At 37.1% G+C, this 21,167-nt stretch overlaps 1 protein-coding gene across 2 annotated transcripts in view; it reads right to left on the bottom strand.

Annotated features, from left to right (window-relative positions):
• MBTPS2 (membrane bound transcription factor peptidase, site 2) overlaps nt 1-16,354 on the bottom strand; it is a 39,777-nt gene extending 23,423 nt beyond the window's left edge. The window contains exons 1-5 of one of the 2 annotated variants that reach the window (XM_071212925.1): nt 15,926-16,354; nt 13,233-13,381; nt 11,648-11,858; nt 6,123-6,226; nt 4,319-4,446 (exon numbers count right to left, since the gene is read on the bottom strand). In XM_071212925.1, coding sequence (XP_071069026.1) covers nt 4,319-4,446; nt 6,123-6,226; nt 11,648-11,858; nt 13,233-13,381; nt 15,926-16,000 — 667 coding nt within the window. In that variant the 5' untranslated portion in view covers nt 16,001-16,354. The remainder of the gene's footprint in view (nt 1-4,318; nt 4,447-6,122; nt 6,227-11,647; nt 11,859-13,232; nt 13,382-15,925) is intronic. The other variant, XM_058291599.2, reaches the window with a different exon arrangement.
• Between the last annotated feature and the right edge of the window lie 4,813 nt (nt 16,355-21,167).

Genomic DNA, 21,167 nt, shown 5'->3' with positions numbered 1-21,167 from the left:
TTTCTTTCAAAGAACTAATTTGTGGCTTTAACATTCCTATTTTTATTTTTTCTAATTTATTATTTTCTGCTTATATCTCAATTTCCTCATTCCTCAAATATTTTATAATTCTTTCCTCGCTTCTAAGTAGAATGCTTGATTGATTTTCATTTATTTCACAACTGCCTTAAGCATTAAATTTTCCTTTTAGCATAACTTTAGACATTATGCCAGTGAAATGCTTTCATTATCATTACTTTTAGATATCCTGTAATTATGGCTTTGAATTTAAATGATCCAAACTCTGATTAAGATAAATTTCTAACTTTTCAGGTAGTTTTTATTTGAGTTACTACTCTTCCTGTTGAGAATTTATTGAGGCTTTCTTTGTGGACTAGTACAAGGTCAATTTTTGTTACTCTCCATGGACACTTGTAAAAAAATTATCTTCCGTGTTCAGGGTGTAGAGCTGTATATATCTATTCATTCTTACTTTCTAATTAGAATTTCTATCACCTGCCTTTTTTATACTTCTCTGCCATGGTTTGGGAGATGTCTCCTTTCTGTTTTTCTTTGTACATTTCGTTTTTTGTTTCTCTGTAAATGGTTGCTACTTGATATAGTAAGATTCACAATTAGTACATTTTCATTGTAAGTTATACTCATTAATTAATTGGTCCCATATGTCTAATTTAATTCTTTCAGTCTTATTTTCTGTTCAAATGTGTGTGGCATGTTCTGCTCATCACTCAGCTTTCAATTTTTTTGAGTAATTTTTTAGATAGGTTTCTTTTACACCTCACAAATTTGGGGTATAATTTTTATTGAACCTTTTATTTTGAAATAATTTCAAACTCTCCCCTTACCCAGATCCTTAGATCCCCCAACTTTTAACATTTTGTCACATATGCTGTATCCATCTATCCATCCATTCATCCATCCATTCATCTGCCCATTTATCTATTGATCTGTTTTCTAAACATTTTAGAATAGGTTGTATACATCATGCTCCCCAAACACTTAATACTTCCATGTACATTTCCTCAGAACAAGGATATTCACTTATGTAACCATCTTAAGTACAGTTATCAAGTTCAAGAAATTTAACATTGATAAAAAGCTTAGTCTATATTCCATTTTTTTCATATGTCCCAATAATGTACTTTGAGACATTTTTTCCTCCATTATTAGATATAGTCCAGGATCATGTATTGCATTTAATTGTCACGGTCTCTTTACTCTCTTTTTTTTGTAATTGTAGAAACATAGGCAATGTAAAATTTCCCATCTCCACTACTCCCAATTTTACAATTTGGTGGGATAAATTACATTCAGGAATGTTGTGCTACTGTCACCACTCTCCATTATCAGAATTTTCTCATTACCCCAAACTGACACCCCACACCCTTTATGCATTAACTCACCATTCCTCCTCCCCCCATTCCTGGTAATCTGTACTTTACTGCCTATCTCTGGAAATTTGCATGTTCTAGTTATTTCATATAAGTGAAATCATACAGTATCTGTTCCTTTGTGTCTGACTTTTTTCACTCAACATGGTGTTTTCAAGGTTCATCCATGTTGTAGCAGGTATCAGAACATCATTCCTTTTTATGGCTAAATAATAGTCCACTGTATGGATATACTACAATTTTATTTATCCATTCATCTTTTGTGGGCATTTAGGTTGCTTTCACCTTTTGGCTACTGTATAATGCTATGAACGTTGATGCATGAGTATCTGTTTGCGTCCCTGCTTTCAACCCTTTTGGGTATATACCTAGAAGTGGGATTTCCAGGTCAATATGGTAGTTCTATGTTTAACTTTTTGAGGAACACCCAAACTGTATTTCACAGCAGCTGTACCATTTTACATTCCCACCAGAAATTTACTAAGGTTCCTATTTCTCTGCATCCTCACCAATACTTATTCTTTTCTTTTTAAAAAAAATAACAGCCATGCTAGTGGATATGACGTGATATCTGCTTGTGGTTTTGAGCCGCTTTTCCCTATTGGCTAATGATGTTCAGAACCTTTTCATGTGCTTATTAGCCATTTGGGTATCTTCTTTGGAGAAATGTCTAAGTCCTTGCCCATTTTCTAATTGGGTGTTTGTCTTTTTGTTGGTGAGTTGTATGAGTTTTAAAAATATATATTCTGGATATTAAACCCTTATCAGATATATGGTTTCTAAATATTTTCCCCCACTCTGCTTGTTGTCTTTTTACTTTGTTGATAATGTCCTTTGATGTACAAAAGTTTTTAATTTTGAAGTCCAATTTATCAATTTTTAAATTTTTTGCTCTGCTTTTTTTTTTTTCATTATTGGACCATCCTTTTTTATTGGTCTTTGCCATTGCACTTGGGGGATTGCTGCTGTTCCATTGGTAAATGTGATAGAGCTCTCCTGGCTAGGAACTTAGTACTCCCTCAGTTGTCACTTTTAACTGTAACTACTATGAAAATACCCAAACATTTTTATGTACCCTGTATACATGCCCTGGAGAACTCCCTCCCAACCATGTGCCCCCTATCAATAACACCCCACACCAGTGTTCCTCCCCGGCCATAGCTGAACCTCTCTGTGGTTAAAACGTCTTAAAAAATGAAGCCTAATATATTGCCAAGATCCATTAATAATAAAATGGAATATAGTAATGGGTTTAAAGGTTAGATATAGAATACATACTAATTTAGAAAAATTAAAGTAAAAACAAATTGGGGTATCAAAAAAATGAAAAATGGAAAAGCTTTGTTTTTGATATTTTGCCTTTCATCACTGCTATAGGTGTTGCCCAGTATGTACAGTGGCAAGGCAATTTCTTCCATTTCTTCCTCAGTGTCTACATCCTTTCTTTTTTTTTCCTAATTATTAAGTTTGTCTTCACAAAAGTTTTAGATCACAGTAATTCACATATACAATATACAGTACTCCCACATATCCAACATCAAACTCTTTGTCCCTTCCCCAGCAATGATCTTTTTACATGTTCATATTATATTTGCTGCAGCTGATGTACAGATATTGAAATGATAGCTTCAAACATGGTTCCATTTATGTTTACATTATGGTTTATATTTTAGACTATACAATTTTATAAATTTTTAGTTATCTTATGTTTTACATTATGGTTTACATTTTAGCCAATAGACTTTTATACGTTTTTGGTGTAATTTAACATGTCCGATATCCATCATTGCATGATCCTGTGGAACACTTCCATTTCCCCACAGTTACCCTGATTCCATGTATTCACCTCATTCCCCCTCCCCTCAGGGCCCACAGTGACAAACAATCTTTATTACTTGAAGGACCATATTCAGAGATACTTGCATCAATGTTGAGGGCTTGACATACTTGACTGTCCTAACCCATTGGGAGCTACCAATTCTCTCGAGAGACACAGTTCCCTCTATCTGAGAACATCAGTCCTCCCCAGGATGTGGGTATACCTTCACTCTCATTGTATGGGTCTCCACCCAATGACATAATCCACTATGACATAATGTTTTTGCTCTGCTTTTGCTGTAAGGTGTAAGAATCTATTACATAATAGAAGGTCCTGAAGATAACTTTCTCTGTATTTTTTCTAAGAGTTTTTAGTTTCAGCTCTTATATTTAGGTTTTTGATCCATCTGCCCCCCACTTTTTTTGTTACTTCTAATATATTCACAATTGTTCAAGAATTGTAACTACATACTTGCTTAGCCTCAGTTGTTCCATTTAAATAGACACAGGTTGTGGTGGATTTGTCTTGTGTCAGTTTAGCTCAGATGGAACTGTGTCTCCCAGAATTTTTTTCCTATGTTGTTATATCTCCTAGTGGTTCTGCTTCTCTGATCGAAATCTCACTATGCTAAAGATCACCACCAATCTTTGTTTCATTTTAATATTCCCAAGTCTTGAATTCTCTCTATTTTTTTAAAGGAGGTACCAGAGATTGAATCCAGGACCTCATATAGGAGAAGCAGGCACTCAACCACTGAACTACATCTGTTCCCCAATAAGAATTGGTTTTTTCGTTCGTTTGTTTTTAGAAGGTACTGGGGATCAAACCTGAGACCTCATAGTTTGTGGTTTCAGGTTGTGGCAATTTCATAACTTCAGTAAAAAAAAAATGAAGTGTTTCTGTTTTTAAAAAAATTTATGTTGTTTCTAGGTTTTAAAGAAGAAAACAGAATGTAAATTATTTTACTCGACCACCTTTGATTTGGAATCTAGTAAACTGAATTTATCAGCCAAAAGATAAGGTGTTTTCATTTGTGATGTGAGTACTTTTCATAAAACCATTAACAACATACAGATAAATATATTTTTTAAATGTTTAAATCTTTTACCTGCGCAGAATATCCTTAGCTGCTGGACTGGTGATATAAGTTGTAAATGAGTGGTGAACAGATCAACAAATGCTCCAGGATAAATAATGAAGAGAAAAATCCCAAAGCCATTAAATCGAACTTGTTCCCTAAGAAATCACATAAGAAAAAGGCATTTACTAATGCTATTGTATTTGTCAAATTAATAATGTAAATATTCTTAAGACTTCTCACCATAACAGCCCAAAATTTATATCTATATATATAACCATAATATAATAGTGTCTAGATTTGGTCATCGGTGTAATCAAATTCCGGAAATAGGGCATTCTGAAATAGACCTATAATATGAAATATTTTTAGAAACCAATATTCTGAGCAAATAAATTTGATATTACTTACATATATAAAGAGATGGCAAATATTTCTATGAGAAACTAAAATGAAACACATTTTGATGATATACTCTGAATTATTTTCAGAGGACATAGTAAAATACGTAATTCAAGTAAATTATCTAAACACTTTTTCTTAGCTATTATAAATAATGGTGGAGGTTTATCTAAGTATATTCCTGTGGCACTAGTATTAAAATAAGTACATTTAAAAATGCAGTATGATTGGATTGCCCTTACGAGAACTATTAAAAATATTTTCCTTCATTAATAGTTTTCTATCAATTTGTTCTCTAAAAATGGATGTTACATTTAATAGTCTCATAAGACCAAACAGCAATTCTAAAGAACATATCACCAAAACATACTGTACTGTCACTTAGTAGTGAATATGTAAGACAACTGTAAAATTAACATTTTCTTGGCAGTTGGGATTTTATAAAAAGTCACCCAAATTATTTCATGAACATATCATGATTGATTAAACTGTTAATGAAGTATGTAAAATCACTATGGCTGCAAAGATAAAAATTAAAAGTAGATGTCCATTTAATCCACAACTGTGCACACTTGTGTAACAGTACATGCTTCATCAAGATGAGGGTTTAATACCAGTCAATAGACTCTTGTTTATAAACAACTGGAAAATAATAAGAAGTGATTAAATCTGTCCCTCTGAAGCAGTGGTTCTTAACCTTTTTTCTGGCTTCACAAGCCCAAAGGATAAAACGCATTTCCATCAGAATACTTGTTCATTAGGGCAGTGATTACCAGTGGGGGTAGAAGGGAGTTGTGACTCGCTCTCTCCCTTATCACTATTTTATAAGTTTAGTAGGCTTTTAAATGCTCAGGTATAATACAGTGAGAAATTTGGGGTAGTCAAGACAAAGAACAGGGCATACTAAGAGCAAGTCCAATGTTTCATCCTCCTCTTATCTTCTCCTTGGGTTTCTAGACAGGCTATGAAATTGTTAACAAACCCAGCACTTTTAGGTTTCATGCTGTATCCAACAGAGGACATGAATGGAAGCAGCAAAGTACCTAAGTTGATAAGCTAAGAAAAGTACTAAGAAGGCAGGTGTATGGACTTTGAGTGGAGTGGTTATCATTCTGACCTAATTGTGAATAGAAAGATCAGGTTTCAGGACTGGATGTAAATATGCTGGCAAAGGGCAAAGGATAGAAAGTCCCAGATTGCAGATATGCATATGGTTAATTGAGCATATTCATCAATATTATTAGTCTTCTCTATAAAAAAATTAAGCTACCACAACATAACAAAAATGATGGATATGCACTGGAGAATATACACAGGGAAAAAATACTCAAGGATCAAATGTAATATCAAATGCAGCAGACTTCAGTACTAATCCCTCATAAATTAAATGTTTTGTTGCATGGAATAGTAAGGAAAAGGTAAATATCATTACCTAATAGCTGCTATCCCATGTCCAATTTCATGTACAACACCACTAATGAGGACTGCAGCGAAGAAATAGGTCAGCTGGTTGACAGGTAAATTGATACCAGGAACCTGTTCATAGACACAACAATAAATACACACTTGGGCACCAAGAGACCAAGATGTTTGCTCTGTATTGAAGCTTAAATCACCCAGTGGGATGTTCTGTAAACTAAAGATAAGAGGTTCAGTTCTCCATTTCTAACCATAATAAAAAGCACCACCACCAGTTTTTTGAATTAGGCAGTTTCTCTGTAGCAAGTACATAGCCAATCTAAAAGAAAATAGGAAACACCAGGTTAAAAAGGTGCAACTTTAGCTTCCTGAAGTCTTCACCACTGGAAAGAATTAGGGAGCCTGGCAAAGTACCAGGGAATGCAGTGAAGGAGCCAGCAACTGATCCACTTTCAAGGGCTGGGTACCAGATTTGGAAATTCTTGTTAACATTCCTAGTCCTTCCTCTGAATTGTTATTGCAAGGTTCCAAGTACTGTTGCTGAGCAATACAGGACGCCCCCTCCCCCTGCAAAAAAAAAATTGGTTACATTTAAATATTCTCAAGTTATAGGAATTGGTAAGTAAAGCTAATGTAATAAATTGCCTTACTGACGTGGATGCACCATGCTCTCCATTTCTTTGATTTCATCAGTTTGTTCATTACAATGGTCAGAAAAATAGTATCAGAGAGATGCATAAATTTTATATTACAATTAGGATTTAAGGCAGAAAGTAAGGCATTTGGGACATACAGACATATTAAGGACCTATGAAGAAATGGGGGTTGCCTTTTAATCATGTGCTCTTAAAATGTGCATGCATATACCACTGCAATTTTAGATAGCCAAGAATATTTCTGTAAGATAATCACTCCCAAATTAGGTCATCTGTTAAGAGAGAGTCTATAAATTAGGCTAAGTAGGGTACGCCAGACATCATTAATATAGTTTACATTCTGAGCACTATTTTTCACAGTCCAGCTTTGGGACCCAAAAGGTACCCTGGAGGAGATTCCTTCCTTTATTAATTATAATAATTATTATAAATTAATGATAAAATGTTTAATGCAGGAAAACTGGGAAATTCAAAGAAAAATCAAAGCCTGTAATCTTGCTCCCAAAGTACAGAACAAAACCCATTCTCAATGTTTTAACCTATGTCCTAGACTGTTCATGTAGACATATTTTTAAAAATTATTATAAATATGGTATTGAAACCTGTCCCTTTCACTTAACAGTGTCATGAACATTTTCCCATGAATATTTTCTGGTCCAATATGATTTGTAATAGCTACATTGTTTTCTGTGGAATGGACTGTTGGGCATTTGTTTACAAAGCTTCAGCTCTTATAAACAATGTGATATAACATATTTGTATACATATACCCAAATAATTTGGGGTGATAAATTCTTAGGCAAGGATTGTTGTTAAAGGTCCAGTCTCTGGAGACATATTACTTGGGGTGGTTCATGACTATATCACTAATTAGTTAAGTGACCTTAGGGAAGTATGGATTAAACCCCCAACACTTCAATTTCCTCAGCATTAAAATGGGAATACCAGTACTGGCATAAAAGAGTAATTTCAAGGATTGAGATAATCTGAGTCCAGTGCTTAACATTGTGCCTCCAAGAGGAGCTAATAAATGCTAGTGTTATGCAAAAGTGAAAGGATATTGATATATATTCTCAAATTCCTCTCCTAAAAAGCAAAAAGCAGACCCTTTCATAACCTGGGACAACCTCATTTTATTTAGATCTGCAATCTGACAGGCAATATATAGCACTCCATTGTTTTATTTACATTTCTTTGGTCATTAGTAAAGCTGAATTTCCCCTACCCTCCTTTGACCACCTTTGGGCCTCTATGAATTGCCTATTCATAACTTGCCTATTTTATGTCTCCTAGTATGTTCATCTTTTTGTTATCGATCTGTAAGACCTCTTCAAGCATGCCACCAAGGTTTTCCCCAGTTTGTCCTTTAATTTTTGATACATAAAATTCATCAATATTCATGGTTTTTGTCACTACTTTTATGTTGATGTCTTTCTTCCTCATTCTGAGTTCATATAAATAATAACCTACTCCTTTTTTCTTTTAAGTACTTTTATGATTTCATGTTTTGATTTTAATTCAATTTGAATTTGTTTTTGGGCATAACAAGTGTCCTTTCCCTAGTTATAAATAGGTTTTCATAAGCATTTTTTTTTTGAGGTACTGGGGCTGGGGATTGAACCTGGGATTTCATATGTGAGGAGCCAGCACTTAACCGCTTGAGCCACATCCATTCCCAATCATTGCTTTTAATGATATATAATATTCCATTAAGGGACAATCCCAAAATTTATTTAACCATTCCTAAATTATTAAGTATTGTGGTTGCTGCCAACCCTTTAAATAATAAATCAAGTTAGGATAAAGAGCTTGTTGAATACTATTTTTTGTATATTTGGAAATATTTTCTCAAGCTAGAGTCCCAGACATGGAAGTACAGGGTCAAAAGGATATGGACATTTTATGGTGCTCATTATCTTAAATCCCGTTGATGCAGATCCTACTAAACTCCTTTTCTCAAGAACATCAATGTCCCTTTTTCTACATTCTCACTACATTGCCATGTTGTCAGGGGTCTGTTTGTTTATGTACTTAAGATTAATCCTCACACATTCCCTTTCTATCCCAAAGTCCCCTGGATAATTTACCCTGGTTTCAAATCAATCAGTAAGCTTGATCCAATAGCACTGGTTTCCTTTCTTATTTCATGAATGTAGTAATGAGATAAGGTAAGGACTTGAATACATGACTATACCAACAGATGGTAGGTCTTATTTGCCAGCAACAGTACTTGATCATCCACCTGGCTCTGCCATTATCACCAGGGTATTAGATGTACCAGAACACTGATTCCTCAACAACACAGGGTGCCCAGTTTTTGGGAATAAATACTGAACAAGGCTGTAGGGAATCACAGAGTAACAGAAGAAGGTTCTCTAAGCTACAAGAGCTCATAATCAAAGTCAGGAGATATAACACTCCTAAACTTAAATGGAAAAATGCGTGGTGAAGTACAGTGGACTGAATGGTTACCAAAGCCTGGCTCTCCTAATAGAGCCAATATCTTTGTGAGCTCTATCAATAATAAACTGAGAAACAAACTGCAAAAAACAATTTCTTCTCTCAACAAGGAATATTTTGCCATCCTAATCGTAATTGGCATAGACAGGCCAGTGATCATATTTCCTCCAAACCTACTTCTTTTTCTTGTATTCTTTCTGGGTGAACAGTAATCAACCGTGTAACCTGAGAGTCATTTTAAACTCTTCTCCCTCCAGCCTCACATTCAATTAATCACTAGGGTCTGAGAACTAACTCCACTCCAAAAGATCATTTGAATCCATCCCCATCATTCTCTTCACCACTAATTTAGTTTAGATCTTTATCATTGCTAACAAGAATTACTCCAACTGAGCTCTTAAGTACAATCCCATCTTAAGTCTAACCCTACTTTGGTTCATTTTGTGTAGACCTGTTGCCACCAGGTAAAACTAAAACTTCTTAGAATGGACCTTCCTAATCTGGACCTATATCCCATCTTATTTCCCCTACTGACCTGTACTCTTGCCGTCACCCCTACCCTTCCTTATACAAACCCTTAGACACAGGTCAAAATTACTTGTTGTTCCTTGAAGAATTATTGGTGGAGCATAATATTGCATAGACTTGGAGGTTAGTGGTGGGTGACTGAAGGACCTACCACTTACTAGCTGAGACCAGTGACAAGTTACCCAACATCTCTGGTCCTTGATTTTCAGATCTGTAAATCAGGGCTAACAATACCCACCTCAGGACTGTTACAAGAATAAAATAAAATGGGCACAAAGAAACCACACAGGAAGCACTGTGCATTTACCAGGTTTTATTATTACTATTATTCCCTCTGCCTTTCCATGTTTTATGGTGCCCTCTATTACTGGGCTGCTCAATCTCCATCTTGCTTTCCCAAGACATGTGGACTCTCCTCATCCTTCTTTTGAAGCTCCCTTTTACCTTCTTCCCAGTGCCAAGCACACCTCGGCACTCCTCTTTGTTCCCCCAGCACCTTGTATGATGTCCAATTGTAGCACAATCATAGCAGCGCTCGCTCTAGACTAAAGAATCTGTTAAGTGCTAAGATTTGATTTTATTCCTTGGATAAGCAGGACCCACTACATGGCAGACAGGTAGAACACACTCAATGAATGTTTCCTGAATAAAGAAATCTCTTCTGAGGCCTTGTCTGATGAATCTTTTTAACTTTTAAGAAAGAGCTATTATCATAAAAGAGATTCGTTACTGTCCTCTACAACTGACTTCTAAATCTCCCCATGGTGATCTAGCCTAGCTCAGGCCACAGAAATGACCAAAAAAACAAAAAACAAAAAAAAACCCAAGCCCCCCCCCCCAAAACCCTGTTACAAATTCTTAAATAGTCTATTTCACTAATAAGAACATGATTAAAAACATAATATCCATGACTCATGGAAGTAGGAATTACAAATGTAAAAATCTGAACTAAAAGTCTGCCAATGGTAAAGTCCCCTTCCAAACTCTGGAGACATGAAACAAGAAGGCAGGGGTATACATATGTGCTTTAAAATGAGAATTGTTATAGAGAGCTTACAATCTAAGGAGGACAACTTAGCACATTATTGTTCACATCAAGAAATCATAGTGACCATTCAGAAGAGTCTTATACCTTTAATTAAAAGGGTATTATTGGTTAGACTCTGAAAGCCATGAAGAGGAAAGGGGAACACTCTGCATAGGATAGAAATGTGATTTATTTATACATTATAGAGATTTTAAATCAACATGCTTATTATTCCTTGAGAATAACAATCTTTTAACAAACACCTCAAGACAACATGAATTAGGGAGAGGTAAAAACAGGTGTAATATGGGGCCATTTTTGGGACGTGGGAATTGTCCTGAATAACATTGCAACAACAGAGACAGGCAATTATATGTCTTGTGATAACCTACAGAATTGGGAGGGAGAGAGTATAAACTACAATGTAAACTTTAATCCATGCTTAGTGGCATTGCTCTAACATGTGTTCATCAATTGCAATGAACATACCACACTAATGAAGGATGTTGTTAATGTGGGAAAATGTGGGAGGTGTGGGGAGCAGGGCATATGGGAATCCCTTACATTTTTAATGTAAAATTTGTGTAATCTAAGTATCTTTAAAAAAAAAGAAAAAAAAAAGACAATATGAATTAAAATCAAATATCCCTGTAATTGCTGACATTCTTGATAGAGACCCATTTGTTCTACTACCAAACATTGCAACAATTCCTTCCTATAGTCTTACAAGTGTTAAAGTACATAATTTGAATAATTGTGAGACTTATAATTTATTTTCATATTTATATTATGGATAGACCTTACACTACACAGGGAGATATACCTATTTTTCAACAAAGTCATTTATACAAAAAAGAAGGCACTTACCACAACTTGCAGCACCTGTTCGTTGTGAATTGAGGAGGAAGAGGAAGAGGAAGAAGAGGAGGAGGAAGAGGAAGAGGAGGAGGAAGAGGAGGAAGAATAGGAAGAGGGAGAATCAGCCATCATTTGTGCCAAAGTCTGCATTAGTGTTTTTCCAAGAAGGAAAAAAGAGCTAAACATGGCAATCACTCCAAACACCATTCCAAAATTGAACCTATCGAAAGGAAAAAAATCACATAAATGAAAAATTCCTCACAATTCCTAAACTAACAAATTCATCAACCAGACACATTTTATCACTTAAAAATAATGGCTAAAAAATCCAGAGAGACAGAAAGTAGACTGCAGGTTGCTGGGAGGCGGGGATAGGGAGTTACTGCTTAATGGGTACAGAGTTCCTTTTTGGGGTGATGAAAATGTTTCTATAATAGATGGAGGTGATGGTAACACAACATTGTGTTTATAATTAACATCACTGCATTATATACATGAAAGTGGTTAAAATGGGAAATTTTCCGTTATATATATGTTACCACAATTTTAAAAAGGCTAAAATTTCAATATCTCTGTCTTATCTACCTATCTGAACTTCAGATACTTGACTGACACATGGGCACTAGCCCATTGAAGAAATTCTAACAATTTACAATGCTATGATAATTGAAGAGGTTAAACATTTTTCCAATAAAAAGGTTTCAATTGCCTTTCATGTCTTTTGCTCATTTACAGATCTTCAATTTTGTTCTTGTATAGTAAAGAAAGCTCTCTCGACATCTACCATTCTACCTTAATTCTTTGATACATGAGTTTTAAATATTAACATAATAAAATATGATAGAATCTTTCTACTGTTTTAATAATTGTAATAATCCTTCTATAGTTGGGAATAATACCTGCTTACATTTTGTGTTAATTTGTTGATAAGTTGTGTTTTTCAAGGAATTTGTCCATTTCATTTAAATTATCACATTTATTTTTTAATGTCTATAGAATCTGTAGTAATAGCCCCTTTTCAATTCTGAGTTTTGGTTACTTGTGTTTTCTTTTTTTCTTCATCAGTCATGCTAGGGATTTATTAATTTCATTAATCTTTGCAAAGAACCAACTTTTGGCTTTCTGGATTTTCTCTAGGGTATGTTTATTTTCTATTTCATTGGTTTCTGTGTTTATCCTTATTACTCCCTTTCTTTGCCTTTATTTGTTTTGCTTTTGCATTTTCTGCTAATTTTTTGATGATCTGTTTTACATTTGATTCTATTCAACTTGGAGCTCATTTATAACAAGGAATTTAGACAAGGTCCCTTGCCCCCATATAAGGTAGTCTCTCAATTACAAAGCCTGTCAGTCTCCATAGTATCCCAGAGATCACTATAAACCCCCTAACCAGAGACACCATAAACTCCTTGATTTTTAATGTATAAAAAAGCACAATGCAGAGCCATAAGTTAATATAAAACCTGAAAGTTTTTATATTGTCAACACATTTTAAAACTCAGTTGATTGAAAAACAATGAAATAGCTAATTTAACAAGGTATTTTTCATGATCACAATGACTAATTTTAACCAAAAAGAGAAGATGAAGAATACCACTGGTAAAGCATCCTTGCTTTCCGCCGTCCCCAACTGTAAAAGGCACGATTGAAAACAGCAGTTTGCCATCTTATGTGAAAAGGGGATATGCTCAGTCCATTGTTTTCCAGCCAGTCTTCATAAGAGTGCTTAAAATAGACAGAGGACTAAGAAAGAAAGAACAGTTCCACATCACTCAACTTTCAAAGAACATTTTGTAATGTTTAAAAACAGAAAAACGCAGTATTTTCTACCTGAAATCAAGATACTGACTGCCCAAATGTTTATCATTTTAAACTTGGATGTTCATTCTTGAGGGATGATATCACAAGTAAGGGTCTTGGACTAACTGGTCTGCTGAGATTAGGGCCTAGCAAACTATGGCTCATAGGCCAAATGTGGCCTGCAGCCTATTTTTCTACAGCCTGTCAGCTAAAAATAGTTTTTACAATTTTAAAGGATTGGACCATAAAACAAAACAAGAATATGCAGAAGTAACCCTATTGTGGCCCATGATGCCAAAAATATTTACTATCTAGCTCTTTACATAAAAAGTATGTCAGTTCCTGGTTAGAACAGTGTTATCCAATAGAAACAAAATGGGGGCCACAAATGCAAGCTACATATGTAATTTTAAATTTTCTGGTAGCCATATTTAAAAATATAAACAGAAACAGGTGAGATTAATTTTAATAATATATCTTCTTTAACCCAAAATATAGCCAAAATATTATCACTTCAACAAGTAATCAAAATAAAAAACTACTATTTTTTTTTTGTTACAAGTTTTTGAAATCTGGGGTGAATCTTAATTTAGACTAGACACATTTCAAGTGCTCAAGAGCCACATGTAACTTGTGGCTACTGTATTAGATAGTGCAGATCTAAAAGCCTTGTTACCATAGGAAGGAAAGTGGTCTTTTGTTAAAACTTTAAAAAGACCTCCAATCAATGCAAAAGAAAGGGCTGGTTAGTTGGAATCAGTGCTTTCTATCTTCTTCTGAGCAACTACCCCAAGAAGTCTGGCTGACTGAGCATATATGTATAAAAATACAAAGTTCATCTTACACCATCTTGGTCTCTGTAACTTCTCTCTTAAATTCTCTGGGGTGCGGGGGGGGCGGTAGCTGCTGATATACTGCCCTCACAAGAGTTTTATCTTCAGGTAACTTTGAAAGACTGTGATATACACCTGACATGGATCCCTATTACCAGTTACAGTAAGTATAGTAATTCTGTCTTATTGATGCCGATCCTTTTAAGAAACTTATCTGTCCCTAGAACGAAATTTCAGCCCTATTACAGTCATAAAAAAAATAACCCGGGTCTGATAATATTTGCCTCTGGATCTGTAATGTTCTCTGCTCTCAGTCTTGAGGTGAGGTTTTTTAAACCTACTAGTTCCCAGGACTTGGAATTGGAGAATGACACACCCCTCCATTAGATGTCTATGAGGAAATTCTAGAAGAAATTCCAGATCCATTTGGAAGCAAGAGAAGTTAAAGGTGCAGGCTCCTAAAAATGGAAATCTTCTCATTTCTCAAGCAGGTACTCTGAATATTAGGCTTTTCCCTCAGGGTATATTGCTCTCTTAGGGTATATGTTATCAATGAAATTAAAAGTTACATACTGATCACCTCACACATTTGACCAGAAACTGCAGAGGTTTGCAAAGTCTTTTTATTTTGGATTTTTTTTCACATGTGACATGAAAAACTATGGGTCTTACCTTTTCTCTTAAAACCACAAAATCATTGTTTAAAGAAGCAGTGGCTTGCACTGCTTATGACCTGCTAAGCACTGTGCCAAGTACTTTACATTAGCATTTCTCAAACAAAAATGTGCATAGGAACCACCAAGGGATCTTTGCTTAGATGCAGATTCTGCTCCTATAGGTCAGAGGTGAGGCCTTATTAGATTCTGCATCTAATAAGCTCCCAGATGATGCAAGTGCTGCTAGTCTTTAAACCTCAGGTTGAGTAGAAATGCTTCATGTAGATAAACTGATGTAACCCTCTCTACAATCTCAAGAAGTCCTTAATATTATCACCCCTATTTAAAGAGGAGGAAACCGAGGAACAGGGAGTAATCTGCCCAAGGTAACAACGGCTAGGAAGTGGCAGAGTCCGGTCTGATTAGCACCACCAGTGGCACCTGGGAGCTTGTTAAAAATGCATTTTCTAGGCCCAGCCCCGGACCTGCAGAATCAGAACAGGCATTTTAACCGGAACTCCAGATGGTCGTATTCACACTGCTCTACATCACGACCTGATCCAGATTTATTCCAATACCAGAGTCCCTAGCGGGTCGTGACCTTAAAGACAGTGAGGGAAAACAATGCCTTTCTTAAGCGGACGCTTTCTTTTCCTCCCTAGTGTACTGCCACGGGGCCTGATGCCCCAGCCTTCCTGAGCTCTCCGCCGGCGCCTCCCGGGTAGAACCCGAGACTGCAGGACCTGCATCGCTGCCACTGCGGCAGCGGTAGCTGCAGCAGCGCAAGCCACCACATCCCAACCGCGGCCAGCAGTGCTTTATTTATTCCAAACTGCCAGTACACTGAAAGGAAGGCCGCACGTGGGCACGAGCCGGGCGAATGCCAGTCCGGGAGGCGCGAGGCAGCAGAAACGAAAAGAAGGGCTCGGGCGACGCAGGGCCTTGCGACCCCGGCCCCCGGGCCCCGCGGGCTTGGGCCTCAGGCCCAAGGCCCTCACCTTCAGCACCAAGTCGGTCAGGTAGACGGCGGTCCAGCCGCCCACTACCACCACCACCAGCGACACCGGAATCATGGCGGCGGTGGCAGCGGCAGCGGAGGGAAGGCGAGCCCCGTTGTCCTCCTCCCTGTGAGCCGCAACCAGCCGGCCGCGCGACGCCTACAGCCCCAGCATCCGTGCAGGAACCAAGCTCCCACCGGTTCCTTTCTCCTGGTGGCGCCGTTTCCCTCCGGACCCTTCCGGCGGGGACACGCGCACGAGGCGCGAGCCCCGGAGAAAGGCACGGGGGACTTATTTTTGTGGGACAGTAGGGCGCCGGCGCCGTGGCGTCATCTCTGTCTGGGCTTGCTGCTTTCCAGTGGTTAGCGGTCTAGCGATTCCTGAGGCTTTGGCCCTCCCTGCTGTCCGCTTTCCAGGCTCACCGGTTGTGGTGTGGAGTTTGCTGTTGGTGTTAACCTACTGAGAAGGTGTGGGGGTCGTCCGAAGTAATAATTGTCTCCGCCTCCCCAATTCCGTCCGAGTTAAACGGATTTATTTGTTAAGTAAAGCTTATTCGTCTCTTTATTGACGCGTAATTCACATATAGGGAAATCATACATACAGATTTCGACTGTCCGTTTCGATGAGTTTTGATAAAAGTATGTATCCGTGTAACTCATATCCCAATCAAAATAGAGAACATTTCCATCTCCCCAGGAAGTTCTTCGTGCGCCTTCCCAGTCGATCCCACTCTCGCCTTTCTGATTGTTATTAACTTGATGTAAACAGAATCGTATAATAAGTACGTTTTTGGGTCTGACATTTCACTCAACGTAATATTTTTGAGATTTATCTATGTTGATTAAATTAGGTCCTTTTCTCAACATCTTGCATTATATAATTTGGGATTGGTGCTGTGGCTTAGAAAAAAAATATCTGCACACATTTTTACATTGATGTATACCTGATTTTATATTGGACAAGAGCCATGTTCTCAGCCTTCGCTACCCAGTAGGATCCCCAGGAGGCTTTTAAACTTCCCAATACCCATTCTGTAGCTTACCCCAATTAATTCAGAATCTTTGGGTGGGACCCAAGCATCAGTATTTTAAAATTCTTTGGATCATTCATTTCACTGTATAGCCAAGGTCAAAAAGGAAAAATTAATACTTTCCAGTGCTTTCCTGAATTCCCTCAATGTTCAGTCTTTAAAAGTTAGTTAAGGCAGTGGACTTGGCCCAGTGGTTAGGGTGTGGGTCTACCACATGGGAGGTCCACGGTTCAAACCCCGGGCCTTCTTGACCCGTATGCAGCTGGCCCATGCGCAGTGCTGATGCACGTGAGTGCCCTGCCACGCAGGGGTGTCGCGGCATAGGGGAGCCTCACGCGCAAGAAGTGCACCCCGTAAGGAGAGCCACCCAGAGTGAAAGAAAGTGCAGCCTGCTCAAGAATGGCACCACACACATGGAAAGCTGCCACAACAAGATGACACACAACAAGATGACGCAACAAAAAGAAACAGATTCCCGTTCCTCTGACAACAACAGAAGCAGACAAAGAAGATGCAGCAAATAGACACAGAGAACAGACAACTGGGGTGGGGGCGGGGAAGGGGAGAGAAATAAATAAATCTTTAAAAAAATAAAAGTTATTTAAGTTCTCTAGAAAAGCATCATTAGCAACAATACTAATACCAAAATATGGCAAACACAATGGTATCTTCAGAACAAATATCTCAAATTAAAAAGCACCATCACCCCCCCCCAGGTGAAAATATAGTATAATATCAGAAACCTACATTATAGATATTACTACTAATTTGCCTGGTTCTCCCATACTTTCCCTAAAGTTTTTTTTTTTTAAGATTTATTTATTTGTCTCCCCTCCCTTTCGTCTGCTCTCTGTGTCCATTCGCTGTGTGTTCTTCTGTGACCGCTTCTATCCTTATCAGCGGCACCGGGAATCTGTGTCTTTTTTTGTTGCATCATCTTGAGTGTCAGCTCTCCGTGTGTGCGGCACCATTCTCGGGCAGGCTGCACTTTCTTTTGAGCTGGACGGCTCTCCTTACGGGGTGTACTCCTTGCGTGTGGAGCTCCCCTACACGGGGACACCCCTGCATGGCAGGGCACTCCTTGTGCACATCAGCACTGTGCATGGGTCAGCTCCACATGGGTCAAGGAGGCCCGGCGTTTGAACCGTGGACCTCCCATGTGGTAGGCGGATGTCCTATCCGTTGGGCCAAGTCCACTTCCCTAAAGTTTTTAATCATTTAGCAACATATTTCTTCAGTTTCAAGACACCTTATGACCCAGTTTTACATCCCCTAACATATATGTGCTATTATAAATCGTTTCAATTTTTTTTGGACACAGCTTGGTATAAAGTACTAACGTTTAAATTCAAACACCCTGTGACTCCATAATTTTTCATGTCCCAAAAGACTTGGTGCAGTATCTAGGCTTTGATATCCTCAGAAGTATAAATGCTACAAACTTGCAAAAACCATCACTTGTAAGTTTATTTAAATTCCTTTAACACTTAAGTTTTGTCAACTCTGAGGATATTTAAATTTTTAAGTCCCTCTAATTGAAGGTAGCACACATAGGCTGAAACAAAAAATTAAAATACATCTACTGTTCAAAAATCCACAAAACTATGCTTGAAAGAAATGTAAATAATTTTATTTTCAAGTGATGCCTTGTGTAAGTATGTATGATTTATACTTCTGAAGTTATTAAGATTGAAAACGACACTAAGACTATTGGTACACTGCTGTATTTGAATTGACCTCTCCCTGGAAGGAGAATATTAACCTAAGTATGGAAATGTCTTCTATTTGTTAGCCTGAAGCATCATCCCGACCGCTTGATAATACAAGTACTAGCTATCTGCTACCTATCAAGTGACTGGCTATCTGATAATCCAAAATAAAGGCAGGGAATTGAGGAAACAAGTTGATTGTGCTTTTCTGGTCCCCACTGAAAATTTTAGTTCTTCAACTGATTTTGTGTCCTTGTCAGGCACCCAGCAGTCAGAACAAAACACTGGACCGAAACCTGCTGCTTGCTGGAATTTAGCAGAAGAGGAAGCCAGCTGGTGGCAGCAGAAAAGACAAGACAGAGAGTGCAAAATGGTAGCAGGAAGACCTGAATTCCAGAAGATGAAGGTATTCTTCCTTAGAGTTAACAAGTCATGTCAGGTTTCTGCCCTGTAACGATTTTAAATAATGGGCATATAGCCAAGCTTTTACACATGTCATTTTAATTGAATGTATTCTTTTTAGAGGAGCACCAAACATACGGTTTGGCCGAATGTGAAATAGCTGCACGTTATAAATCAATATTTGGCTGAGGCAGATTATCACCATCATATAATAAACTTGTGAGATTGAAGAATAAATATGAAATATAACACATATTATTAATTTTTACATTATTACAATTTAATAAAAAATGTTAGTATTCAAATATGAAAAGTTTAACAATACCTTCAGAAATATTTACTTCTCATTAATATAACTGATATTTTGCTTCTGGTGTCATTATACTCTACATTTTTGACATGAAATTGTATCAGTCAGGGTAAGCCGGTTTGTGCTTTGGAAACAAACCCTAAAATCCCTGCGGCTTAAAACAACAAAGATTTCTTTTTTGCTCGCTTCACATCCAGCATGGGTTGGCAGGATGTGTGGGTGGGACTCTGTTCCATGTAAGAGGTATATGGAGACTCCACCATTTTATCATGCTCACATCTCAGCATGAGGCATCAGGATTCACCACCGCAGGGGAAGAGAATTACGGTGTCTACTATGAGCAGTTAATGACTTTGGCCCAGATATGTGCATGTTACTTCACTCAAATATCTTTGTTCCACACTAGTCAAAAAGCTATGTCTAACTTAAAGAGCAGGTAGAGTGCAACTCCCTCTATTCCTAGAAGTAGAGAAAAATGTACCCAGAAGTAAACCTTAGTGTCAATGATAGATGGTTCATTTTTACCCAAGGAGGGGAGAGTAGCAGATAACGTTGTGTGAGCTCTGCCATTATGGAATACTGCTAGTGTTGACGCTGCCACAATATTACTAAGCTTTCTTTTCTCTTTAATAGGAACTGATTAAGATAAAGACTCATCTCCATTTAAAATCTTATTCTTGGTGTGGTTGTGGTTACTGCTGCCGATGCAGCTTCCACAAACAGAAGCTTCAAGTACCACTTGAAAATATTTTCTGAAATCTTTTCACAAGATGTTGTTCTGACTTATATTTTTAATTTCTAATACCTCTTGCAGCCCTTTCTGCTTTACACAGTCACTTGAATAAAATGTGTCCTTAAGCCTTGGTTCTATTAGTATGGCAATGGAGCAATATAATGGGCTTTCAAGAAACCAATCATCTCTGACTTCCTGCTATATTTCAGTTTCATTGTATAATGAAACCAGTATACTGATATACCATTCTGCAGATACTGGTATATTATGTATATAGTACCAGCAGAATCTTTTCAGCAGCTATTATATAAGAAATACTTGTATTTGAAAACATCAATTTGGTTACTTCTTCCTCAGGTTCCACCAAGCAAAGTACTTTCTTTGCAAGCAATTAAAAAAATTTTATTGTAGTAAAATAACATAAAATTTGTCATTTTAACTGTTTTAAGTGTACAATTCAGTGGTAACCATTGCCACTATCTATTTCCAAGCGTTTTTCAACACCCCGAACATAAACTCTTTACCCTGTTAAGCAATTAACTCCCTATTGCCCCTCTCCCCTGACTACTGGTAACGTCTTATCTATTTTCTATCTCTGTGAATTTGCCCATTCTAGATATTTCATAGAAGTGGAATTGTACAATATTTGTCCCTTTGTGTCTGTCTTATTTCACTTAGCATAATGTGTTCTAGGTTCATCCATTTTGCAACATGTATCAGAATCTTCAAACAGCTTTTAAATGAGTTACGTATATTGTTCTCATCTGAAAAGTATATTATTTTGGTTTCATTTGAAAAGGCTTTTAAACATGCAGTGGCTGTTATTCTATCTTGTTTAACCATTTCATTAAATATATGAGAAGGTACTTCTTATATCTTTAGACACCATACATTTTGTCTTTGAGCAGTGATGAAGTAGTCTATTATCTTTCTGCTTATAGACAGGTATACTTGCTTTCTCATTAAAGTACTGTGGGGTGTGTGAACAAAACATTGTATGCTTGTAATTTATAAATCGCTCTTAGTCTTCACCATGTTTGTTCTATTATCAATGACTA

The sequence above is a fragment of the Dasypus novemcinctus genome, chromosome X (assembly GCF_030445035.2).
Source record: "Dasypus novemcinctus isolate mDasNov1 chromosome X, mDasNov1.1.hap2, whole genome shotgun sequence".
NCBI lineage: Eukaryota > Metazoa > Chordata > Mammalia > Cingulata > Dasypodidae > Dasypus > Dasypus novemcinctus.
The sequence above is the reverse complement of the archived record's forward strand: the minus strand, read 5'-3'. Positions and strand labels throughout refer to the sequence as shown.